This window comes from Talpa europaea (assembly GCF_964194135.1).
Source record: "Talpa europaea genome assembly, chromosome: 9".
NCBI classification, from domain to species: domain Eukaryota; kingdom Metazoa; phylum Chordata; class Mammalia; order Eulipotyphla; family Talpidae; genus Talpa; species Talpa europaea.
This window is the reverse complement of record NC_140076.1, coordinates 49,376,308-49,402,523: the sequence shown is the minus strand read 5'-3', so window position 1 is coordinate 49,402,523 and position 26,216 is coordinate 49,376,308. Positions and strand designations below refer to the sequence as shown.

At 33.7% G+C, this 26,216-nt stretch overlaps 1 protein-coding gene across 1 annotated transcript in view; it reads left to right on the top strand.

Moving 5' to 3' along the window:
• MSH4 (mutS homolog 4) overlaps nucleotides 1–26,216 on the top strand; it is a gene marked incomplete at its 3' end in the record, with an annotated part of 71,126 nt that overhangs the window by 37,495 nt on the left and 7,415 nt on the right. The window contains exons 9-18 of the mRNA XM_084244308.1: nucleotides 2,345–2,409; nucleotides 3,733–3,902; nucleotides 6,069–6,205; nucleotides 7,154–7,257; nucleotides 8,382–8,506; nucleotides 10,381–10,581; nucleotides 14,363–14,481; nucleotides 16,075–16,203; nucleotides 21,230–21,404; nucleotides 22,664–22,752. Of these exons, the coding sequence (XP_084100434.1) occupies nucleotides 2,345–2,409; nucleotides 3,733–3,902; nucleotides 6,069–6,205; nucleotides 7,154–7,257; nucleotides 8,382–8,506; nucleotides 10,381–10,581; nucleotides 14,363–14,481; nucleotides 16,075–16,203; nucleotides 21,230–21,404; nucleotides 22,664–22,752 (1,314 nt within the window). The remainder of the gene's footprint in view (nucleotides 1–2,344; nucleotides 2,410–3,732; nucleotides 3,903–6,068; nucleotides 6,206–7,153; nucleotides 7,258–8,381; nucleotides 8,507–10,380; nucleotides 10,582–14,362; nucleotides 14,482–16,074; nucleotides 16,204–21,229; nucleotides 21,405–22,663; nucleotides 22,753–26,216) is intronic.

Below are 26,216 nucleotides of genomic sequence, written 5' to 3'. Positions count from 1 at the left end.
AAGTGTGGAAGAATTTTGTGAAATAGTTCATTCTAACATATATAATGAAAACAATTTGGTAAAAGATTTTAAAAGTGTCATCATCTTTCTTAGAATGAAAGAAGTATGAAAAGTAACTCCCCAAAACTGTTTTTTTTTTAAAGATTTATTTATTTATGCATACAAGAGCTGGGGTAGAGGCCAGAGATGCAGGGGGGGAGAGGTGAGAGGATTCACCAGAGACAGAGTGGGGAACAGAACAGGCAGACTGACTGAAATACACTGCTGAGGGGAGCAGTGGGCGAGACAGGAGAGGTCTGCCTCGCCATGTGAGCTGCTCCCTGGTCGGGGATTGAACTCATGCTGCAGAGGCTGCAGATTGCTTTTTAGTGCAGTGCTTAATCCCTTGCGCCACCAGGGATGCTTCCAAACTGGGGGGTTTTGCTGTGAAATATCAAAGGCAAAGCAAAAGACAAAATTAGGAAAAATTTATAATAAAGGAAGACAAAATGTTAATATTTGTCATCATAAAACTCATGCAATTTCATTAGAAAATTTGCTAATGAGGGCCTCCCCGGTGGCGCAGCGGTTGAGCACTGGGTTGCGAAGCTGCCGGCGACCTGTGTGGCGCCGGTTCGATCCCCGGCTGCTCCCCGGCCACCGGAGGAGGATTCCACATGGCGCGCAGACCTCTCCTGCCGCCCGCTGCTCCCCTCAGCGGTGTACTATGGTCCTTCTGCCTGCTCTGCTCCCTGCTCTGGCTCTGGTGAATTCTCTCACCCTCCCACGCTTCTGACTGTACCCAGTGCATGTATAAACAAACAAACAAAATAAAAATAAATAAAACATGCCTCTATAAAAAAAAAAAAGAAAAAAGAAAATTTGCTAATGAAAATACGGAAAATGACCAAAAATCTGAAATCACAGTGGTTAATGAGTAGAATCAAAAAGTTCAATCTGACGATTAGAGACATGCAAATTAAAACCATGGTTCTTATCTATCAAAGAAGAAAAGCTTTTTTCTTAATAGATGCAACTTTCTGTTAATGAGAGAAAAGTAAAACAAGCAACTTCACAAGCAGCTGGTCGGATTACAAATTTAATGTACTTTAAAAGAATCTTTAACAGGGGGCCTCCCCGGTGGCGCAGAGGTTGAGCGCTGGGTTGCGAAGCTGCCCACAGCCTCTGCAGCGCCTCTTCGATTCCCAGCTGCTCCCTGGCCACCAGAGGAGGGTCCCACATGGCACGCAGACCTCTCCTGCCGACAACTGCTCCCCTCAGCAGTGTGCTTCGGTCCCTCTGCCTGCTCTGCTCCCCGCTCTGGCCCTGGCGAATTCTCTCACCCTCCCGCGCTTCTGACTGTACCCAGTGCTTGTATAAATAAATAAATCTTTAACAGCATGCATCTTTTGGTTCCATAATACTGTCTAAAAGAATTATTAAGAATTGATGATTATGATTTATACCCAGTGGTGGTCATTGCAGCATTATTTATATTTGTGAGAAATTACAACTAACATAAAACTCCAATAATCAGGAGAAGAGACTATTTGTTTTCCACAGGATAGAATATTATGAATCATTAAAAAGTTTTTACTATTATGAAGTTTCTGATGCTTATGATGTAATGTTAAGTGGAGAAGAAAAGAAACATGCAATGATAGAAAAATTTTGGTTTGAAGAAGCAACAGGGAATAGGCCATAATATTTAGACTATTTATCCTGAAAGGGTAATAGAGTTAGGAGGGATTTAAATGTCTTTTTTTAAATGCTTTTGTGAATTTTCCTTTTTAATCAGCATGTAAATACTATTTTTTTATTCATAATAAAGAAATTTATCATTACCATTGCTGCTTAGCAAATTAAAATAGGAAGTAGAAGTCAGGTTAACTGTGTTTTCTGTTTATTCAAATAGTTACCACTCATTTTCCATTATACAAAATAGAATCCCAATTTCTGCCATGTAAGTATGGAAAAATTGCCCTATTTGTAAATGTACAAAGCACTTCTTTAATTTGTATTTATCACAAAGATGGAATTAAATATACCCTAACTGTACAATAGCTGCTTGAGTACCTACCTCCAAAGTAGTTAGATGTTAACAATTAGTTGGCAGTTAAGAAAAATAAAAGTCTTAATAGTGTAATAATGGATGCTACTTGTTAACTGTCAGCTCTGTATCTGGACAAAGGGAAAGATACATCTGTCATCACCTACATGCCTAAAATATTTGATATGAATATATAAATGAGAAGATGAAGCAGTAAAGTACTTGGTGAACTGTAAAAGTATTAAACGAATGTATAATGTTATGTTTTAAAAATGTCATCCTTTATTATCCTTAATTGTCTTTATTCTACAATAGGTTGCGCTGAAGAACTGCAATACACCTTTATTAAGAGCATACTATAGTTCCTTGGAAGACCAGAGGTATTTGTCTTTTATTTGTTAATAAAATATCAGATTATTTTCTTTCTTCCTGATCATAATTGATTTTAATGTACTCTAATTGTGTTCTGTGGAACAAGTACTCAGTTAAGAGAACTTTTAAACTATTCAAGTTCTAATTATGCTTCTCATCTTATAATACCAATAAGTAGTATAACTTACTGAGTATCTGTGTTAATGGACTATTAAAATTAAATTAAAAATTGAAATAATACATACTTTTAGTATTTCTTTTTTAGTCATTCCCTGTGGAAAGACAGATATAAAAACATATCCTTCTCTTTTGTTAGATCATTAAGAGCCTAATGTAACAAAAAATAGTAGCTGTGAATACAGAATATCTAAATTCACTTTAATTTTAATATTATTTTTAGCAGTGGCAAATTGATTCTTGACCAAAAAACTTCTTAAGTCCTATTATTTTATTGATTTAAGGTTCATATCTTGTATGAGGTCACACATTGAGGTTAATAATAATCAAATGCATAAAAAAATAAAGTATAGGGCCTCCCCAGTGGCGCAGCGGTTGAGCGCTGGGTTGGGAAGCTGTCCACAGCCTCTGCAGCGCCAGTTTGATCCCCGGCCACCGGGTGAGGGTCCCACATGGTGCGCAGACCTCTCTTGCCACCTGCTGCTCCCCTCAGCAGTGTATTTCATCAGTCTGCCTGCTCTGCTCTCTGCTCTGACTCTGGTGAATTCTCTCACCCTCCCGCGCTTCTGACTGTACCCAGTGCTTGTATAAATAAATAAAATAAATCTTAAAAAAATAAAATAAAATGAAAAAAAAAGTATAGAACAGAATAAAACAAGTTAGGATAATAGGTGTTTCCAGAATCAAGGTTTTTATGGTCACTGTAATTAATTACTAATAATGGTGAGGTTTAGTCCTACTGTCTCACAAGTTATGTTTAGTTTCCCTTGCCACAGCCAAAGGCTAGTACAGTTTGTTAATCCTTTGAATTCCTGCACCCAACACAGTGATTAATACATAGTATGAGTAAAAAGACAGAATTTTGGTATAATTTCTTCAAGGATATATTTTATCCTCATGGGAATATGTTCAATTTGGGAGATCTGTTTATTAGCATGTATAGTTCTTGGTGATCTCTAGTTGTTTTATATTTTCTTGACTGACAAAAATAGTTAAAAATTGGCATAGTCAGAGTTTTACCTTATCTAAGTTTAATTATATACATTGCTTAATTATATATTTTCACAATAACTTTCACTAGTGATTTCAAGAAAATGTTATTTGCTGTCTAACTATAGCATAGGTTACTTATTGTCTATAATATTCTTTTTAAGGTTTGGAATAATACTTGAAAAGATTAAAACAGTAGTTAATGATGATGCAAGGTACATGAAAGGATGCTTGAACATGAGGACTCAGAAGTGCTATGCAGTAAAGTCTAACATAAATGAATTTCTTGATATATCTAGAAGAACATATACAGAGATTGTAGATGACATAGCAGGTAATTTAATTATTTGTGCATACTTTTCTGTTTTTTTAGGAATAAAACAAACATTGTGATGGCATACTTTGATTTTTTTTTTTTGCTGATGCTAGCTAACCATACATATTTTAATTTTTTTTGCCAAAACAGATAAAGTTAATGCATTATCTTTTTAAAAATAAATATCTCAAAGTATTAGATCTATTTTTCCTTCTACACTTAAATTAAGTGAAAAGAAAATTAATATAAATTAAATGAAACTTAAATAAATTAAATGAAAAATGCAAGCAACCAATATTAAAAGATTTCACTAGAGGGAGAATCATTTTTGTTAGGAAGAGGCATTTGAGCCAGTACAGTAATTCATTTAACAAATATGTATTGAGCTCCAACTAAATGTAGAGACTGTTCTGGGTACTGGAAATATAGTGAGCAAGGCAAAGTCTCTGTCCTCATGGAACTTACATTATGGTAGACAAGACAGACTATAAAGAAATGCATATGCACACATGTGTATGTCTATACATAAATATCAATATTGACATATCAGTCACATGTAACTTCACGAGGATATAAGATTTATGAAGAAAAATGTATCAGGTTAGAAGGGTCAGAGAATGAGTTGGTGTGGAGGTATAGAAGGTGGAAATATTTTTTGTGCACAGAACAGCCTAGGAGTTTACATATTGATAGTGGTACATATAAATTGAAGCACAAAGGGGCAAGGAAACCTCAAAGGAGTAAGTCAGAAAATTTGTTAGCATGGAATAGGACATTCCCTTACAGAGTCAGTAGAGGTAAGATCATAAATATAGACTGGGGACCAGAATTTAGTCTTTGAAGACCAGGAGTTTGTATTGTTTATCAAGGAGAATGAAGAAGTACTGAGTTGTTTTTGCTCTGTGGAGTAAAAATTAGTAAGGTCAAGATATGTTAAATGAATTTGAATGGAGCAATAGAGAGTTAAAAATTAAAGTTAACTGTTTAACAAAGCGTTATTTAGTGATAGAAATGTGTATGAGAAGAGAGAAATATTAAGGTTGGAGGAAAAATTGCTAGGAGCTAATAATTGAGTAAATATGGTAATGGGAAATACAGTCACTGGTGCTAATTGAGATCTGTAGCCTGAGAATGGTAGTGCCAACTGAGAAAGGCAGGAAAAGTTTTGGAGAAGTGAAGTTGTAGTTTTTTTCAAGTAATGTTCAAGTTTTAATGGACATCTATTAAAGATATAAATCTGCAGCTATTTGTAGTGAGTTTGCAGTTGATAGGAAATTTTTTAAAGAATTTTATTTGATGAATCATCTGTTTCCTTTTTGGAACATTTTGTTTTATATATTATATGTAAAGGGAATTTCTTATTGTGAATTAGTGATTGCAGTAATTTATGTGATTACTCTCTTCCTTTCCAAAAAAAAGTGGAATGAGTGACAAAAACCAATATTACTAATACAGAGAATAAAAAGGTCTTTTTATTTTTAAGTTTTACAATTTATTTTGCTTTCAAATTTCCTACCTGAATGACTGCCTTTGTACTACAATGTTTTTTTCTTAAAACAACTACATATTTTAGACATTAAAAATCTTTAGAGTTTAAAAGAGGGATCTGAGGCATCCAGGAGGGAAGGGGGATGGGAGCAAGTAAGGGTGAGGAGGTGGGCACAAAATGAAATATGGTGGTGGATTATGGTGCTTTGGTGATGGGAGAGCTATGGTGAGCATAGCTTCTTCTCTAAGGGAGAAATCCTATATTGTGAAAAAATTGACAAGGATGTAAAATAATGGTACTTGATTAAAATGTATATATATATATTTAAAACAATGAACAGAAATGATTAAAAAAAAAGAATACTTGTGTCTGAGAGGTAGGAAAATGGCCATTTTTTTTTTTTGTATCAGATAACATTTATATGTTCTGTGTGTCAGGCATTGTGTTAAGTGTTTCACATGTATTACTTCACTAATCACATTACAACTTGTGTTTTTCTAACTTTTCAAAAATTCTATAATATATGTTACTTTTAAACAAAATAAGAGTAGTAACACTTTCCTATGATATGTATGTATTATATAATTATATGTATAAAATAACAAGAAAAAAATCATTGGATTTTTTTTAACAGATGAAGAGTTATTTTCTCATTAAAATGTCTTGCTTTTGTTTTTCTTATTTCTGGTCACTAGGAATGATATCGCAACTTGCAGAAAAATACAGTCTTCCTTTAAGGACAAGTTTTAGCTCTGCTAGAGGATTTTTCATCCAGATGACTACAGATTGTGCAGCCCTACCCAGTGATAAACTTCCTTCAGAGTTTATTAAGGTCCATTCTGGAATTTTGTTTAGAAAATTATTGTTTCTGATTTTACAGAGTTGCATTTATATATTGTCAGGAACTCCTAGAATTTCATATTCCGAATTTCTGAATAATTTTGTATATTGCTTCTCCTACCCCTGCTATCTAATAGCTAATCTAATTAAAAGTGTTTTAGAAACTTTTTTTTTTTTGAGAAATATTAAGGACAGTGCTTCACACAATTCTGGAACCTTAATATAAAGATAAAAGGTATATTTGATCAAAGAAATTTGGAAAGTACTGAACCATATCCACATCTTTCTATTACAGATTGAAAAGTCCTGTAGTAAAGAAATCTACTTACCTTAAAATCCAATATCGACCTTTGTACTATGGAAATATCTTTTCCTACATGCATATTAACTCCCCACAACATCCCAGGTTGGATAATTTGAACCCACTTTAATCTTTGCCTTCTCAGCTCCCAGGGGGTACCTTTTGACAAATTATTTCACTTTCAGGGCTTTTAAATAGATACTGCATTACCAAGAAGAGTGATGGATGAAATACAGAATGGGTTGAGACTTAGTAATGGGGATTGAGTAAGGTTCAGATAAGGGGCAAGGGTGGTAAGGTGAGATAAGGGTGATGGGTCAGAGATAAGACTGAGGACTACTGATATCTGTTATGCATATTGGTTATAAGAGGTAGTACTTTAGCATTTCTACATGACCACTTTAAAACCTGTAAAAATAATCATGTCTGATCGATGAGGTTGGGAAAGTCCTGCTTTATCTTTACAAGTGATCTTCTTTTCTCTTTTATTAACATTATTTGGGATTTTCTTTGTGATACTGTGTCTCAAAAATTGAGTGGTTAACCTGAATACCTATATTTCTGTTGTTTAAAATCTTTGTTTTATTTCATAAGCATGTACACATACCTTGACATTTGTTTTTTCAAATTTCCTAGCAGATTTCTAAAGTGAAAAATTCTTACAGCTTTACATCAGCAGATTTAATTAAAATGAATGAACGATGCCAAGAGTCTTTGAGAGAAATATATCACATGACTTACATGTAAGAGCACTTGAAATTTTTGAATATTGAATTAAATTGTTTTAATTTGAGGCACTATGAAACATTTTATAACTGATTTGTTGTCTGATACAGAAAATTGTAAGATTATGATTATAGCAAAGAAAGAACATTTCTTGGAATAATAGTTAACCTTAAAAGTCCTGTCATTGTGATTGGGATCACAAGGCTTCACAGAAAATTGAGGGAAAATCTAATTGTTAAAAGAACTCATTGTAACTAATACTTCTGTAGTATACATTCCCATGTTGTAGAACTTGGCACATCATGGGCTTCTTTTGGGCTTCATTTATTTATTCTTCTTCTATAATGTAAACCTTTAGCCCTCATGCCTAATATTTCTATAGAGTGTTACAATAGTGCCAGTCTCTTGCTGTTCATGAAATAGCGCCAGTATAACTAGAAATAAGAAATGAAACATTCTGAATTGGTGAGTTGAGGTGGTGAAGAAAAAGGTTGGGCTCTCAAAACAATTTCAGGTTATAGACCAAAGAGATTATAATATATAGTAAATTTGGGGAACATATGTTTTCCTTGTAAGGGAAAAACATATCACAATATGAAACTGCCACAGAAAGACTTAAATTATGTCATTACGAGAGGGAGAGGGAAAGGGAGAGGAAGAGAGAGAGAGGGAGGAGAGAAAAGGTGAGGGGAAAGGAAGAGAGGAAGTTGTTGGTAGAGATATTAGAAATGTGAAACAGAGATAATAGAAATATTATTGTGTTGAATTTAACACTTGTAAAACCACAAAGTTATTAGCAAATGGTATCTGTTGAAATATAGTGAGGGCTTTAGATGATTTCTATGAAATATTTTTATTAAAATCCATGTTATTAGTACTTAATAAAAGCAATAGTTTCAAAAAAGTGGTATTAATACACTGGAAGATGGATTCTTTGCTACTAAGTAGCTGTGACCTTGAGTATGAACTTCCATTTCTTCATCTCTAAAATGAAATAGTTGCATAAAGAACTTTATCTGTAGTGTACAACTCAACTGTGAATGCTGTTTTACCTCAGGCAATAAATTTAAAGTGTTTTACAATTACATTATATATCCTTCTTTAAAAAACATCCCTTGTCTAAACAAACATGTACTTTCAGGATAGTGTGCAAACTGCTTAGTGAGATTTATGAACATATTCATTGTTTATACAAACTCTCTGACACTGTGTCAATGCTGGATATGCTGCTGTCATTTGCTCATGCCTGCACTCTTTCTGACTATGGTGAGTTACTTTTTTGGAATAAATATGTAGCATAGTGAAATTTGTATTCAGTTCAAGCAATTTTATACAACAGTCATGAATGTTTTACATTTTATTTACCTGAAATACAGTCTCTTGGCTGGTTTCTAAACTTAGACTCAAAATTGAGATAGTGAAGTGAGCCTTAACATTTCTTTTAAAAGTTAGAAAGTTACTTAAAAAGAAATTGACAATTCAGAAAGAAAAATCTGCAAGAAACTTTAAAAGTTCTCAAAATAAGAGCACAGAAATACCTCCTTGGTGAAAATGATAGTCCAAATTTATAAAGCTGAAATCTGAAAACTCGTTGGAAGTAGTATGACTAATACTTATTAGAGAAATGAATACCCAAAGTGAGTGTTTTCTAAATTAGTCCTTAGATATGAGTATCACAAGTTCAGGAAATTGTTTTTGTTTCCCAAACCTATAGACAGAATTTTTGAATATAAATTTTAAGTAGTTTTTAAATATGTAATGAATACTTCAAGTTATTCCCTTGAAATTTCTTAATACAACTATCAGTAATAAACATACTCAAGTATTCAAATGTAAAGAACTAATATATGATAATTAAGGTTGAATAATTGTAGACTTAATATCATGAATAATATTGAAATTTCTAATTAAAATTATCAGTAACATTTCCAAAATTATGTTCACTTATTTTAGTAGTGTGGAATAAGTATACAAAGTATTTTCATATTTCATTTAAAAAACCTTTTTTTCTTTATTATAGTTCGTCTTTTTCCTGATTCTTTATTTAGGTTTTTGGTTAGGGTCAAAATAAGGGGGGTGCAATTGTATGGGGAATATAACCAAAATGAAAATGCATACATTGTGCAAAAATGAAAAATGATGTAAGAATTATATAAAATATTTTAAAAAAAGATCTTAAATTTAAAAAAACAAAACAACAGAAAAGCTTTTTTCCCCTTAATCAGTCTCACTTTTCAAATGAATGCTTTCAGGTTTATCCATGTGTTTCATCTATTTTATTTTTTATTATTTATTTGTATTTATGCATAGAGGAACTGGGGTGTAGGCTGGAGGTGTGGAAAGTGGGTGAGAGGATTCACCAGAGACAGAGTGGGGAGCAGAACAGGTGGATCCAATGAAATACACTGCTTGAGGGAAGCAGTGGGCAAGACAGGAAAGGTCTGCTGTGCCATGTGAGTCAGCTCCCCCTCTAGGGATCAAACTCATGCCACAGTGGCTGGCTATAGCTTGATAGTGCTGAAACTTTAACCCCTGCACCACCAGGGACGCCCTCCTTGTGTTTCATCTAGAGGAATAAGCATCGTAGCTTTTATTTGTCCTCACACCCTTTTCTTCCTTCTTTCACCCCAAAATGTACCCACAGAGACCCTATCATTATTTGTTTCTATAAATTAGCAATATCTTTTGTGTTGTCTGCTCTTTTCTATCCTCTGAGATTTTCTTTTAGACAAAATTTTCTAAGGGTTTGGCTAGAAAATTACTTTTATATTTGGTTTCATTTTATTCATACTTCATTTGAAAAGCTATGTATGCCAAATTTGCAATATTGCTGAAGATAAGCACTAAGAAAACATGTAATTCTATAGTTTGGGCAATTAATAGTTATTTTAAAAGTATTATCAATGCTAATTAATTGTTTTTAATCTACATAAATGTAAAAATGCTATAAACTGTTTTGCAGTCCCTGACAATGAGAGGGAGTTAAATCTTAGGATTTCCTGAAAGTGAATAAAAGTTGAGATGGTGATTGGAGTACATCAGTTATAACTTAGAAGGATTAGGTAGGGGTTTGGTATAAAATGTATATTTACCACAGACTCTTTAAATACATTAATCCTTCAAAACCATTTTTTCCTTAGTTCGGCCAGAATTTACCGATACTTTAGCAATCAAGCAGGGATGGCATCCCATTCTTGAAAAAATATCTGTGGAAAAACCTGTTCCCAACAATACCTATATTACGGAAGGGAGTAACTTTTTGATCATAACTGGGCCAAATATGAGTGGGAAATCCACATATTTAAAACAAATTGCTCTTTGTCAGATCATGGCCCAGATTGGTAAGTATGGCTTTACTTTGTAGTTACCAGTTATGTTCCCCATTCAAAAGGTTTTGTGCTGATTTTTCAGTTTCAGCTGTCTAACTCAAGTGGAGTTTGAAGTAGAGTTTCTTGTTAAATGTGTAATAGTGTCTGTTATGTAGACCATGACTTTTAGTAATGATATTTATTAAATGTCATTGGATTCAGTTGCACTAAAAATTTGTAGGATATAATAGAAGTAGAAATTTCCTATTGTAACTATGAATGCAATATTAGCTACTACTAAATTAATAATCATATAATTATTAGGAATCAAAAAAAGTTGTGAGAAAGGTGTGAAATATGCCTTTAATGATGCAAGTGAGATTTTTTCCCCCCCCAATTTTTTTTTTTTTGTGGGACCCTCACTGGTGGCTGGGGATTGAACTGGCACTGCAGAGGCTGCAGGCAGCGTCACAACCCAGCGTTCAACTGCTGCGCCACCAGGAGAGGCCTGGATTTTTCCAAAATTTTAACATTGGACAGATATATTTTCCTTGCTTAATTTTAGAACTACTAGTAACTTGGCCACAGAAATTGATATGACAGGGCCTCCCCGGTGGCGCAGCGGTTGAGCGCTGGGTTGCGAAGCTGCCCGCGGCCTCTGCGGCGCCGGTTCGATCCCCGGCTGCTCCCTGGCCACCGGAGGAGGGTCCCGCATGGCGCGCAGACCTCTCCTGCCGCCCGCTGCTCCCCTCAGCAGTGTACTTCGGTCCTTCTGCCTGTTCTGCTCCCCGCTCTGGCTCTGGTGAATTCTCTCACCCTCCCACGCTTCTGACTGTACCCAGTGCATGTATAAACAAACAAACAAACAAAAAAAAAGAAATTGATATGACATACACACATCTGTATGCACGCACCTGTACGCACACACACACAAAATAGGCTATCACTGGCCTAACATTGTTATATATTTCCTGTTGTAGAGGCACAATTTGCCTCTTATCTCTGGAAACTTGGTTTCCTTGAAGACCATATGAATTTGTCGAGATGATTGGCCCTAATGTAGTTCTCAACCAATGGTACTCTTTGGATGATGGTACCCTTTGTCCCTCAGAATTTGGCAATGTCTTTTTGTGTGTCACCACTGAGGGAGAGTGTAGATTGACTTTATTAATGCTGCTAAGCACCCTACAGTGCACAGGATAGTACCCCCCTTACACTGTAAGAAAGATTTATCTAGAACCACCATCTTCCAGTAAGTTGCCAAAAATGACCAACATGAAGGAAAAGAGAGGCACCCCCTGTGTGTTCTCTAGGCCTTTTAGAAAACATGCAGATGTTCCTTTGGTCACATACATGCAGATCTACAGGAAAGGTGATATTGTAGCCATTAAGGGAATGGGCAATGTTCAAGAATGAATGCCTGACAAATGTTACCATGGCAAAACTGGAATAGACTGTAATGTTACCCAGCATGCAGTTGGCATTGAACAAAGGGTAAGATACTTGCCAAGAGCATATCAAGTGCTTTAAGAGCTAAGATAGCTTCCTGAAATGTGAAAAAAGAAAATGATCAGGAAAAAAGGAAGCCAAAGAGAAAGGTACTTGGATTCCACTGAAGCACCAGCCTGCTCCCTTAGGGAAGCACACTTTGTGAGAACCAATGGAAAGGTGCTTGAGCTGCTGGAACCCATTCCCTGTGAATTCAGGGCATGAGAGGTGTGAGAAATAAAAAAGACCTCCAGACTATTAAAGAAAAATTAGATTTATCCAATCCAAGTTGTTAGTAATGTCATAGTTGAGAAATCCTGGTCTAACATAATGGATTGTAAGGGAAATATAGTAATAATAATTTTGGCCATATAGCACAAATTTACTCTTACTAGTGGGAAAGAAAATCAGAGGTGAATGAAAGCATGAAGAGTAAATATTTAATTGAATTATTTATTTTATGGAATTAAAAGGACATCCTAAACAACTTTCTTCTCTGTAAGAATACTGTCTGATTCACATGTGCCATAATAATCCCACTTCCATTTTAATGGTTTTGAGGAACTCTGTCTTTTAAAAAAACATACTAACTCTAATTGTTAGACCATTCTTTATACCAAATTGAAATCTGACTTTTATAGCATCTACTCATTAGTTTTAGTTCTTCTGTGCATTCTAGAACGATCCATTCTCTCCTCAAATATTTGAAGATAATTATTCTACTTCTCTTGTCCCCAACTTAAACCTCTGAAATACCTAAAAGTATTCATAATATTTCAGAATCAGATAATAATAGAAAGAATAGGACTTAAAAGATCTGCTTCTAAGAATTGTAAATATTAAGTGAGATAATATATAATAAATATTACAAATTTAAGAGACGTGTATGAGAAAGATGGAGAGTTTCCAGGGAGAGGCAAGAACATTTTCTAAAGCACAGAAACAAAAAGCAGTATTATGTGCCCAGAGAACTACAAGTAGTCCAGATGTTTTATAGCTCCTTTGCTTTGTAGAATAGAGTGGCTATGAGAGGTTGTAGGATATAAAGCTGGAGACATAGATAGGAGTAAGATCATGAAGGACCTTAAGTACTTAACTGAAGAGATTGAACTTTATCCAGAAATCTATAGGGAACTATTGAAATTTAAGCAAGAAAATGACATGATTGGATTTGACTTTTAGATGGATCACTCTGGATGATAAATTATTAGAGAGCCAGACCAGAAGCAAAATATCAGCCAGGAAACTTCTATAATGCTAGTCCATATTCTTCAGAATAGATCCTTTTCTTGATCTTTGCCTTTGTTTTATATTCTGGAATAATCTGACTTTGTTTCTTCACTCCTATTGTCTATACAGAGTTCTGTATACTTGATATTTTCCCCAGTCAACTGTATGTATACCTTATCTTCTTAAAATTTTAGATTTTATATCCCATTCCTAATAGAAGTAGGTCCACTAACCAGATTAATTTATTTTCAAAAGATGAATAGTTAGATTAGTTTTACTGTGATAAAATTCTCAGGCACAAGAAGTCTAATGGATGAAAATTCACCTTCTTAGAAAATTGTTTCCATTCTGATCCTGGGTATTTATGAACATTTCTAATAACTGTTTCCTAGCACGTATTTATTTCTACAGTGATTTTTTTCTTAAGGATTTATTTTTTATTTATACAATAGCTGGGGTACAGGGCAGAGATGTGAGAGGGTGAGAGGATTCACCAGAGACAGAGTGGGGAGCAGAACAGGCAGACGGACCAAAAGCACTGCTGAGAGGAGCAATGGTTGCCACAGGAGAGGTCTGCCATGCCATGTGGGAATCTCCCTGGCTGGCTGACAATCGAACCCACGTTGCAGAGGCTGCGGACAGCTTCACAGCGCTGTGCTTAACCTGCTGCGCCACCAGGGAGGCCCTATTTCTACAGTGATTTTTATTAACTAGAGCTTCATAAGCATTTCCTTCAAATTTTCATATTTTAAATGTTCTTTAAAATCTATAAAAATTTTTATCAATTTTACAATAGGTAATGTATTTGAATATATACTGTTTTATTTGAACTTACATATAGCTTGGCACAATAGGTAGGACAAATATTTCCCTTTTATTTATGAGAAAGATGAGACAGATAGAGTTTAAGTACTGTCCAAGGTTATAAAACAAGAGACAGAACTGGGGTCATGTCTTCTAACTCCAAATGCAGTGCTTTTCCCACCACATAATCCAAAATAAGCTAGTCAATAATTGGAGTTAATGAAAAGTGCAAAATTTTAATACTTACGTTTTATAAAAGCATATCAATTTTCTTTGATTTTGTATTCTACAGGATCATATGTTCCAGCAGAATATGCTTCCTTTAGAATTGCTGAACAGATTTTTACAAGAATCAGTACTGATGATGATATTGAAACAAATTCATCAACATTTATGAAGGAAATGAAAGAGGTACACAACCTAAACTTTTTTAATGTTAAAAGCATATTAAATTCTCCTACTAATGGTCAATTGTTATCTAAGAATATTTTTTACACTAAAATCAACAGATGTGCTTATACTCCTCTACAAGAGCCAGAGGGCAGTCAAAGACAGCTTCCTAATTTCTGTCTTATATAGAAATGGCAGCAAATGTTTTATTGAAAAATACACTTTTAAAGAAAAAGCTAGTATTATTGGATAATAAAAATGTGCTTTCATGTTTTTGTATGGAATACATAAAAGACTTTTTAGAAAATGATGACCTGCTTAGAACCATTTTTCATAGTATCTATTCTACTAGTTAGACTCGATATTAAAATAAGAAATCAATGTGGTAGAAGACTTTTAAAAATCATCCCCCTTTCTCTTACGGAGTTTTCACTTCCTATAACAAAGTATGTAGTATCGCCTATTTCTGATCTGAGCAAACGTCCAGTAGACTTGAAGGGCTACAGGAATTCATTATAGCTCTCAGGCTATGTTTAGTAGGTAGGAATTATTGGATCACTGAACAGTTGGCTAATTTTCAGTAGACAGGGAAAACCAAAGTTATTTGTCCCATAGTATCTGACATTTATATAATTATTATTGAATATATTGAATATATGTTGAATATCTATGGAAGCATGTATTAGATGCTTGATATATATATATTTTTAAAAGATTTATGTATGTATACGATAACTGGGGTACAGGCCAGAGGTATGGGGGGTGAGAGGATTCAACAGAGACAGAGTGGGGAGCAGAACAGGCAGATCCACTGAAATACATTGATGAGAGGAGCAGCAGGCTAGTAAGGAGAGGTCTGCTACACCATGTGGGTCACCTCCCTGGTTGGGGATTGAACTCTTGCAGTGGCTGCGGATAGCTTCATAGTGCTGTGTCTTAACTCCTTGCGCCATCAGGGGGGCCCTGGGATATATTTTTAAATGGTCCTAGCCCTCAAGAATTTTAGTCCAATGGAAAGGTAAATTGACTGTGAAGGTCACTATTGATGTAGTAAGTATGTAATTCTCTCTTGAGGAAGAGGTTAGCAATACACAGTGGAGAAGGATCATTTCTTTTAGTTGAAGTCTTGGTCTTTGTTGGGCATGTATTTAAATTGGTTTAACCAGAAATCAGTGGACTGGAATACTTTTTCTTACATCTTTATTTCTATCTTTACTGAATATAGAGGTGTTAAAGTAAATTTGATAGTTTTGAGTATTTTATGACAATAATTGATTACTCATTTGTGGAAAAGTAAATGACTGTACTTTAAATATTTAATTCATTGCTCTGTTTTATTACTCTAAAATAGTTTTTCAGATAATGATTATTTACTCTGATGTCTCACACACATATGTATATGTCTTATTTATAGACATATCAACATTCTATTAGAATTTTTAGTCATGAGATATTTAGGAAGGAAAAATAATGTTAGTTTCTGCTCAGCAGGATTTCTCTATAAAAATGTATTTTAGATGAAGTAATAAAAAGACTAGGTTTTCCTCAATTTTTTTTCTATGGTAGTGACAGCTTTTTGGTGACAATGAATGATACTAAAATTATGTTTTTCAGATAGCATATATTCTACATAGTGCTAATGACAAATCATTGATATTAATTGATGAACTTGGCAGAGGTACTGATACAGAAGAAGGTATTGGCATTTGTTATGCTGTCTGTGAATATCTACTAAGTTTAAAGGTATTCTTTTTTATGTATGTTAAGTGTATTGATTTTGAATCTTTTAAAAATGTATCATTGATATATTTATCATGATTGGATTTTATGCATACCTACAAGTAGATGTATATTTTAGGGAATGAAAACATGCCATAGCATATATTTTTGTTACTTCATTTCTGATGGAAGCAGGAACTATTATTATGATAGTATGTTGTAGAAAAGGAAAGAAGGAAATCAAGATATATAAATGTTATAACTGTAGTTACTTGACTATAATTTAATCAAACTAAGTAGCAAAACAAGAAAGAATTTCAATAATTGTCTCCACGTGTAATAACATTGGCTGTGATATTACAACATGAAGTAAAACAGTAAACTTTTCAAGTCATTTTATGGAAGATTTATTTTACATAATATTTCATTCCTTTAAAGGTATCTGTTTTCTCACAATCTTAGCAAATCAAATCCAACAATATGTTAAGAGTCATTCATCATGATCACATAGATTTTATATGGTGATGAAGGTTGGCATATGCAAATCAGTCATTCACTACATCAGATAATGAATGTTATCATTTAATTGTAGAATATAAAAATCAGAAAACAAATTGGCAAATTCTAGCAAAAATAATTCTAGAGTCTGTGAAAAATATACTGATTGCTAGAGGGAGAAAAGAGAGAGAGGAAGAAAGGGAATAAGATCATTTTCACAGGTATTTTGGTGGCTGGTTAGTGAAATGTACACATTTGGAAGTATGAAAATATACCTCCAGAATTATATAGTTGTGTAAATGACAAATTAATAAAATTTGAGGGAAAATATGTTTTTGGTAAATCTACTTTGTAAAATAAGCTGATTTTCTCTATTATTAAGCTTGTTTGTGAAATATCTTCTTAGATCGCTCAAAATATATCAGATACGAAGGAAGTGTCATTTTTTCTTTTCTAAAATACCTTAAAATTACCCTAAGGTGCAGTCTGTTTTCTTAAATGTGAGTTCATAATATTTTTATTTTATAAGATGAGAAAAATATTTTTACTTAAAGAAAGGTATATTATGAATCAAAAGTAATGTTAATAGATACTAATTTTTATAATTCTGAATCTGTCAATTTCTCTTATGAGTAAGTTGTATGTATTGATTGCTAGGATTTAAAAAACTAGTTAGCTAAATTAGTTAACCATCTTTGATGGTTAATTTTTTGTGTCAACTTGATTATGTATGGACCATGGGTTCCATACATTTGGCCAAACACCGTTTTGGGTGTATTTTGAGATTGTCTATGAATGAGATTAGTATTTCAATTCATAGAACCAGTAAAGCAGATTGCCCTTCTTACTGTGATATACCCCATTCAATCATTTGAAGGCCTGACCCTCCTGCGAATAAGAGGAAACTTCTGCCTGACAGATTTCAATCTGGAACATTGCTTCTAACTTTCCTACTTTAACTGAAACACCAATTCATCCTGGCTTTTTAGCCTGCCAGCATTTGGCATGGAATTATACCATTGCTTCTGCCACGTCTCCTGCTTGCTGATTGCACATTTGGGGACTTGTCAAACTCCAATTCTTTATAAATCTTTTCAATTCTTTCTCCCCACCTCCTCCCACATACCATATATGCAGCCTATTAGTTCTGTTTCTCTTGAGAACCCTGAATAATAAAGATGTTGGTATTGAGGCTGATTTTAGAGGAACAGAATTTTAATGAGTTTTTGAATTTTGAATTGCTAAAAAATATTTTTTGAATTGTTTCTGAGGTTTCTTGAATTGACTTTCTAATATGATTATATTTAAATATATTAGTGGCAATAGTACAGAGATCTGTAGTAATCCGTAGTGTCATCTGTCAACAGAAATAAGCAAAATAGCAGTATTGGTTATTCAGAACCACTTATAAACAAGGAACTGGGTAACTGTTGTATATGATATTTTCAAGCTTTTTTGGCAAGCTAACAGTATAATGAGATTGTTCCTATTGGAGCTGAACAGACTGGGGAAAGAAAAAGATGAGTTCAGGAATTCAAATTCCTGCATAAATTCTGGCATAGAAGCTTCTCTGTGTTACCTGAAGGAGACCACTATCTTCTGTAGACCTGAGAATACTAAAAATCAATCCCAGAATCTCATCCTGTGAATTTCTGAATTACTTGTAAGTTGAAAACTCTAACCATATAGTAGCAAATTAGTTACTAATGGGAAAGAATGTGATCCTGAGAGTTGGAAGGGGGCCATGTAGGGAAACCCCTGTGAAAATGGAGACATTGAGTTCCTAAATTCTGATGAGGTCTTTTTGTTATTTGTTTTTACTTTTTGCCAGTGGAACAGGCCTCACCACCCGCAGTGGGAGCGGCTGCTCAACTCCAGGGGAATTAACTTTGCATTAAATGAACACACTGTAATGGTCTCCTCTGAGACAGTTACATGTAAGATAATGCTGATTTTCTTCAGAACCCAACCCTACTACCACTCTTTACTTGTAGACTTATAATTAGATTCAAGTTCCAGCAGGACCCTAAAGGTGAGGTACAAAATGTGGCCATGAGATGGTACACTGTGTTTCTAAAGAACTACTTGAGTATTCTAATTTTCAAAGATAGAAATCTGGGGAACAGGTGTGAAACTTGGATATTAAGTATGTGGGATAATTATGGAGGGACATCAGGTTGGAGCAGGCTGAACCCCACTTCTGGATGCATAATTGGGAGAGATGTAGTTGGCAGCTGGCAGAATACTCACACTGAATACTCTGACCCATGGAATAAGATCTATTATAGTAGGAATGGCCAAATGAAAGTTCTAAGAAGACCACTAGAATTGCTCTACCTAGGAAAATAGTAAACCATAAGCAGTACTACTTTCCTGGTGTGATTAGAAGTTAGTTAGACCATCAGGGATTTGAAAGATTCAGGAATGGTGATCCTACTACATCCTCATTCAACTCACTATTTTACTGTGCAGAAGACAGCTGGATCCTGGAGAATGACAGTGGATTATCGCAATATTAACCAGGTGGTGACTGTAGATGCAGCTGCTGTGCCAGATGTGGTTTCATTGCTTGAACAAATTAATACATCCCCTGATACATGGTATACAGCTAATTGATCTAACGAATGTTTTTTCCTCCATACCTGTCAATAAGGACCACCATAGGCAGTTTGTTTTCAGTTGGCAAGGTCAGTATTACACCTTCACCATCCAACTCCAGCTGTCCAATTCTATGCCATAATTTAGTTTGCAAAGATCTTGATTAATTTTCTCTTCCACATTGCATTGGTAACATTATGATAGTTGAGCAATGAATAGCAACCCAGTGAGCAATGAATAGCAACTTCTGTACGCTAGACTTATTGGCAAGATATCTGTGTATCAAAGGAGGGAAATAAATCTAGAAGTACCAGGGCCTTATACCTCAGTGAAATATCTAGGAGTGCAGTGTGTGGGACATGGTGAGTTATTTTTCTAAGGATAAGTTGTTATATACTTCCTATACCCTGGCTCTCCTTATAACCAAAAAAAACCCAACTGAGAGTCTAAAATTGTATTTTAGAGGCAGCATATTCTTCATTTGGGCTACTCTGACACTATTACCAAGTGACCTGAAAGCTGCTAATTTTGAGTGGGGTCCCAGAACAAGAGAAGGCTCTGTAACAGGTTCAGCCATGAAAACTGCTCTTTCACAGAGGCCATATGATTAAGGAGATTCAATAGTGTTTGAAAGTGAGTGTCAGCAGCAGATAGAGATATGTTTGGAACATTTGGTAGGCCCCTGTTAGTGAATTGCAGCACAAGCCATTGGAATTTTAGAACAAAAGCCTTCCATTCTTTGTGGATAACTACTTCCATTTTGAGAAGTAGCTATTAACTTGCTGCTGTGCATGAATAGAGACTGAATAGGCCACCAAGTTAACATGTAGCCTGAGCTGCCCATCATGAACAGGGAGTTACTAACTCACCAGCCATAAAGTTGGGTATGTACTGCAGCACTCTATCAAATGGAAGTGGTATAGATTTGATTGCCCTGGAGCAGGCCCTGAAGGTATAAGGGAATTATATGAAGAAATGGTTCAAATGATTATGGTCCCCACTTCTGCTACTTTTTTTTCTTCTCAGTCTGCCTGCAGCCTCATGGAGAGTCCCCTATGATCACATGATAACGGAAGAGAAGACTTGCCTCATTATTTAGATGGTTTTGCATGATATTCAGATGCTGCTGAAAAGTAGATAGCTGCAGCATCATAGCTCCTTTCTGGACCATCCCTGAAGGCCAGTGATGAAGGAAAATGGTCCATGTAGGCAGAACTTTAAGCAGTGCACAAATTTTTTTTGATTGGAGGAGGAGAAATGCCCAGATAGGCACTAATATAACATCTCATGGGCTGTGGCCCATGGTCTGACTGGATGGTCAGAGACTTGTAAAGAATGTGAATGGGAAATTGGTGACAAGGAAATTTGGGGAAGAGGTAATGTGAATAGATCTCTCTGAATGGGCAAACAATGCCAAGAATTTGTGTCACTTTGTATACACACAAAAGAATGGCCACAGCAAAGGAGAATTTTAATAAACAATAGGAATATCTGTTCTGGTGCAAAAATGAAAAATGATATAATAAATATGTAAAATTAAAAAAAATAATAAAATAAAATAAAGGCACAATTCAAACAGAAAAAAATAAAGTTTTTTTTTTTTAAAGTTGAGGAAAGTGTTACCATTTAGTTTGTGGATTACTTCTCTAATAATTATTTCAAATGGTAGTTTTATTTCTGTAAATTTCATCTTTTCAGTATCTTCAGATAATTTTTAAAAATGTTCTGTAATGTAAGATATACATACATAAGTATATGTGCATATAACTAACACATTTCCTTTATTGAATGAAAATTTTCAGGACTTTGAATTGACCATATTAACCTCAAAGTCATTGGCTTTATTTTTACATCTTTGCCAGACTACTTGTAAACTTAAATTTTCTTTACATACTTAAAATTGAAATTTCTAGTTTATTTTAAAACTACTAATATTTGCTGTTATATATTCTAGGCATTTACACTCTTTGCTACTCATTTTCTGGAGCTATGCCATATAGATGTCATGTATCCTAACGTAGAAAACATGCATTTTGAAGTTCAGCATGTAAAGAACACCTCAAGAAATAAAGAAACAATCTTGTATACCTACAAACTTTCTAAGGGACTCACAGAAGAAAAAAATTATGGTATTACATGTAGAAATTATATCTATATATTGAAACATTGTGTATTTTGGTATGACAAACATTTTTCCCTCTACTTGGCTGTCAATTAAGGAGTTTCCCGTCTTTGGAATGTTTTTATGTTCTAAGGCTGTATTTTCTATGTCAGACCCACATTGTACATATATTAAGCTTAATATTAATAACAGTAAAATTGTAACATTATAAAGCCCTAGAAGTATTAGTTTCCATTCTTAGAAAAATGTAATTTAGCTAATAATTCTAAGTTCAATAATTAATTAAAGAGTGTATATTTCTTACATTTTTTTTTTTAGTGCTACCTGTTTTCTTCACATTCAGGAAACTTGAAAATCAGAAGTTTTTGATACGGAATTTATTATCAAACCATATACTTTTAAACTTGATTAGATATTTTCTATTAAATCATTATGTAGCATGTGTAAAATATCACTGTGTAAATAATTATGTAACATGTATAAAATAACACAGAATTTTCAGTTGACTTATACATATATAAAGTCCTAGTAGTTATTTTATTTATAAGTGTGACTTGTGAGAGAAAAATCAAAGCATGTTTGATTACATCTATTAAATGGGACTAATTTCCCATACATGTGGATTTGTCAAGATTAAATGAATTCTCAAATACAAATTGCTTATAGGTTAGTAGCTTCTCAGTAAATACTAGTTTTGCTCCTATTGCCTCTAAAGCAATAAATACAAAAAACTATGAGCACACAGTGAAAATCTATATGGCATACAATAAAATTAAACTCAGAGGACATGAGAATTCTGGTGGTACTGTGAATTTGCATGGAGAGTAGTCACCTACCATTATATCTTCTTAGAAATTTCCCCCTCATTGATTTGCTAGACAGATAACATTCTGTTAGTAGACATTCTCTTCTGCAAAACCCATATATCCTTTGACCAATCAGCCAGTGGTCTTTGTAATTGGAATTCCAGTGTTCTTAGCTTTTTATTTTTTCTAATTACCTATTTTCCTATCATATTTTCTTGCTATCTCAGAGATATGTTAAGATGTAATTGATATTCTAATTTGTCTTATATGTCTTGGATAAATCTAATAATTTGTAAATTGTTATCTAGAATTTTAGAAAATTTAATTTTCAAAATTATGTATTTCAGAAATACCTATAGAAGGGAAGTTTAAATCTGTGAAGAAAAGGTGAATACTGGTTAAAACAAACATAATATTACCAAAAATAATAATGTTGAAACCCCACTGCTTGTAATTTTAGGTTTAAAAGCTGCAGAGGTGTCATCACTTCCTCCTTCAATCATCTTGGATGCAAAAGAAATCACAACTCAAATAACTGGACAGATTTGGGTAAGAAACTTTTTAACAATAAGAATTATTTTTTTAATTCAATAAAATTTTTATTGAACCTTTGTATTGTACCTTTATTATGTCCTTGAATTTATATATATAATAATATTAATAATGAAAAGATTTAAATTAAAAACCTAATTCCTAAATAAATAAATCATTTTTATTTCCAAAAACATTTTTGGTTTAGTTGATTATAATCTTTCCCAACAAATAACTAATAAAATAGGAGATTAAGGTTAAACAATTCAGTTCCTACAATTGCTACCCTAACTTTATAAGAAAATAAATTGACACAGCGTTAAGGCTAAGAATCATTATGTACAGCATTTTTTATATTTTTAATAGATTTCAAAACTTCATTTTCATTATGAATCTTACAACTTCACACAACAGATCTTCTTAATAAAAGGTATTAATAAAAGTATTATTTTTATCACAGCAGAGGTTCACCAATATTGTGATTTGCCAAGAAACAGCAAGATCCAACACAGAATTAACTAAAACTTGGGAATTTTTTAAACATCAGAATGCTTTATATTGTTTTAAGAATCCATTGCATTTGGCAAACTAAGCTAGGGGCAGTATGAAATTTTCTTCAGTACTAACATTTTCTGTGTCTTCATTCTTATCTGCCTTCAGGGTTTTTTTTTTTTTTTTTTTTTTTTTTTTTGCTTGTTTGGGTTTCTTTTTCTTTCTTTCTTTTTTTGCATTCCTTCAGTCTTTTGAGATCCTAGACTGTCTTTATGACTTTACTTGCTTAATTACCCCATTTGAACCCATTTGTGATTAATTTTATCAGTGCTCTACTTTTGAAGACTCTTTCATTATCTACTTGTTCAGACCATATTTCACAAATTCCACTTATGGGCAACCTCTCCAAACCTTCTAGGATTTGACTTTCCAAATGATGCTCACAATTTATTCAAGATAGGCTACTTTTATTCATGAGAAATTCATATAGTCCATAACTTTAGTTGAATATTTTACTAGACAGAATTTTTCTTCTCTTTATTGATCTGAATGGTTTCTTTATAGTAACTTTCAAAGCATTTCATTCCCTGAATCCTCAGTCCCCTCATTTTCTACATTAATCACTTTCCATGCTTTTGGGGTTATCTCAATGAGTTCTTGAACCTTTTTTCCTTCAAAATTCTAGTTTGGAATTTCTATTTTTCACCCATTTCTTCTCTTTCTTATCTTAGAGGAAAATGTTGCCTTTCAACCTATTTAAGAAGTTGACTTAAATGTTTTCCCCACTGGATTTTCTTTTTCCTATGAATAGGTTTTTTTTTTTCCCCCTTAAGAAAATTTTTTTCACCTTACTTCTCAAGCTATATTTCTCTTCTTTTTGCTCCCAGATTCTCAAGAGTAATCTCTACTGTTTATTTTATTTTCCACTTGAAATGGGGAAGTTGTGATTGCTCTTATCAAAACTTTCTTCTGAAGTACTGACTATTCATAAAATCTTGTATTCATTTTCTTCATTTTTCTCCTTTAGTTTCTCTGTGGCATTTGATACTACCTCTTCTTTTTTAATTCTTCCCTATCTTTGCTACTATGGAATTGTCCTTTCTTGGGTGTTTTCATTTCCCCACCTCTTTGATTGTGCCTTGTTATTACTCCACTTACTAAATAAAATTGTTAATAAGACTGTGCCCCTTTTTCATTTTTAAAATTATACTTTTGATAATTTTCTCCATTTCTCCATTAAATTTTTATTTCCTTTTTACTCTAAATCTATGTATTTTTCTACATATTTCTTCTTGAAATTTAATCTATGTTTACATTCCTCAGTACTTTCAAAATTAACTTTATCTTCTGAAACATCTTCTCATCTCTTCACTTAAAATCTCCCAGTTACCTTTTAGAGTTATCTATGAATTTTCCTTAATAACTTCTCATTAGGACTATGCAGAAGGTTCTCCCTCTTTTCTGATTTATCCCAATATTTTTACTGGATTGTGTCCTAGCAGATAGCTCTGATCATGTTGTTTCCCTGCTCAGAAACTTTAAACTTCCAATTGTGTCATATTAAATAAAAGTCAAGCTCCTTCCTTAGCCTTCTTGTTAAAAATCTTCTTGTGAGATCATTTTTCAAAGTGAAGTTTTAGGATTATCTACTTTTGAATGGCCTAGGATAATGCATACAATCCTAGAGTTTCAAGTGTTTCCTTTGGCTCAATAATTTATATCAAGTATTCTTCAGATGATTCTTTCGAAGACATCAAGGTATAATTGACACATAAGATTACATTGGCTTCAGATGCACAGTATGATGATTTGATATTTGTATATGTTGGGCAATAATCACTACAATAAGTCTATCGTCTGTCACTGTAAATGGTAACTTTTAAGAAGTACTCTCCTGGCAATTTTCAAATGTGCTCTATAGTGTCATTGTCTATAATTGCCCTGCTGTTCATTCCACCCCCATGACTTTTTTATTTTATTATTTTAAAGATTTATTTTTATTTATATATGCATATAAGAACTAGGGTGCAGGCCAGAGATGGGGGGGTGAGAAGATTCGTAGAGACAGAGTTGGGAGCAGAGCAGGCAGATCTACTGAAGTGTACTGCTGAGGTGAGTAGTGGGCAAGACAGGAGAGGTCTGCTGTGCCATGTGGTTTAGCTCCCTGGCCAGGGATCGAACTCATGTCACAGTGTCTGGGATAGCTTGATAGCACTGAGACTAATCAACCCTGTGCCACCAGGGAGGCCCCAACTTTTTTATTTTATAACTGAGAGTTTATGTATTTTGACCCCCTTCAACTTCACTTCCCCTCCAAAAACTACTGCTTTTTTTTCTGTTAGTTTAGTTTCACTTTGTTCATTTATTTTCTTAGTTTCTACATATAAGTTAAATCATATGATATTTGTCTTTAACTTACTGTGTTTAGCAGTATTCTCTTAAGGTCCATCTATGTTGTTGCAAATGAAAAGATTTCATTCTTTTTATGATTACATAGTATTTCTTTATAGATGTATATGTGTGTATATATGTGTGTGTGTGTTGCGTATATATGTATATGTACATGTGTGTGTACCATCTTCTTTAGCCATTCATCCATTAATGGAAACTTAGGTTATTTCCTTATCTTGCTACTATAAATAATGGGGAATGAACAAGGTGGTGCATATATTTTTTTAATTATTGTTTTTGTTTTCTTTGGGAAAATACCAAGACCTGTAATTGCTAGGTCATGTAGGAATTCTATTTTTAATATTTTTGGAGCCTCCATACTATTTCCAAAGTGGCTACACCAATTTACATTACCAACAAGAGTATACAAGTGTCCCTTTTCTTCACATTCTTGCCAATACTTGTTGTGTCATGTCTGTTTGATAATAATCATTCTTACAGATATGAGGTGATAATTTCATTATGGTTTTAATTTGCATTTCCCTGATGATTAGTGATGCTGAACATCTTTTCATATGCCTGTTGGCCATCTGTATGTC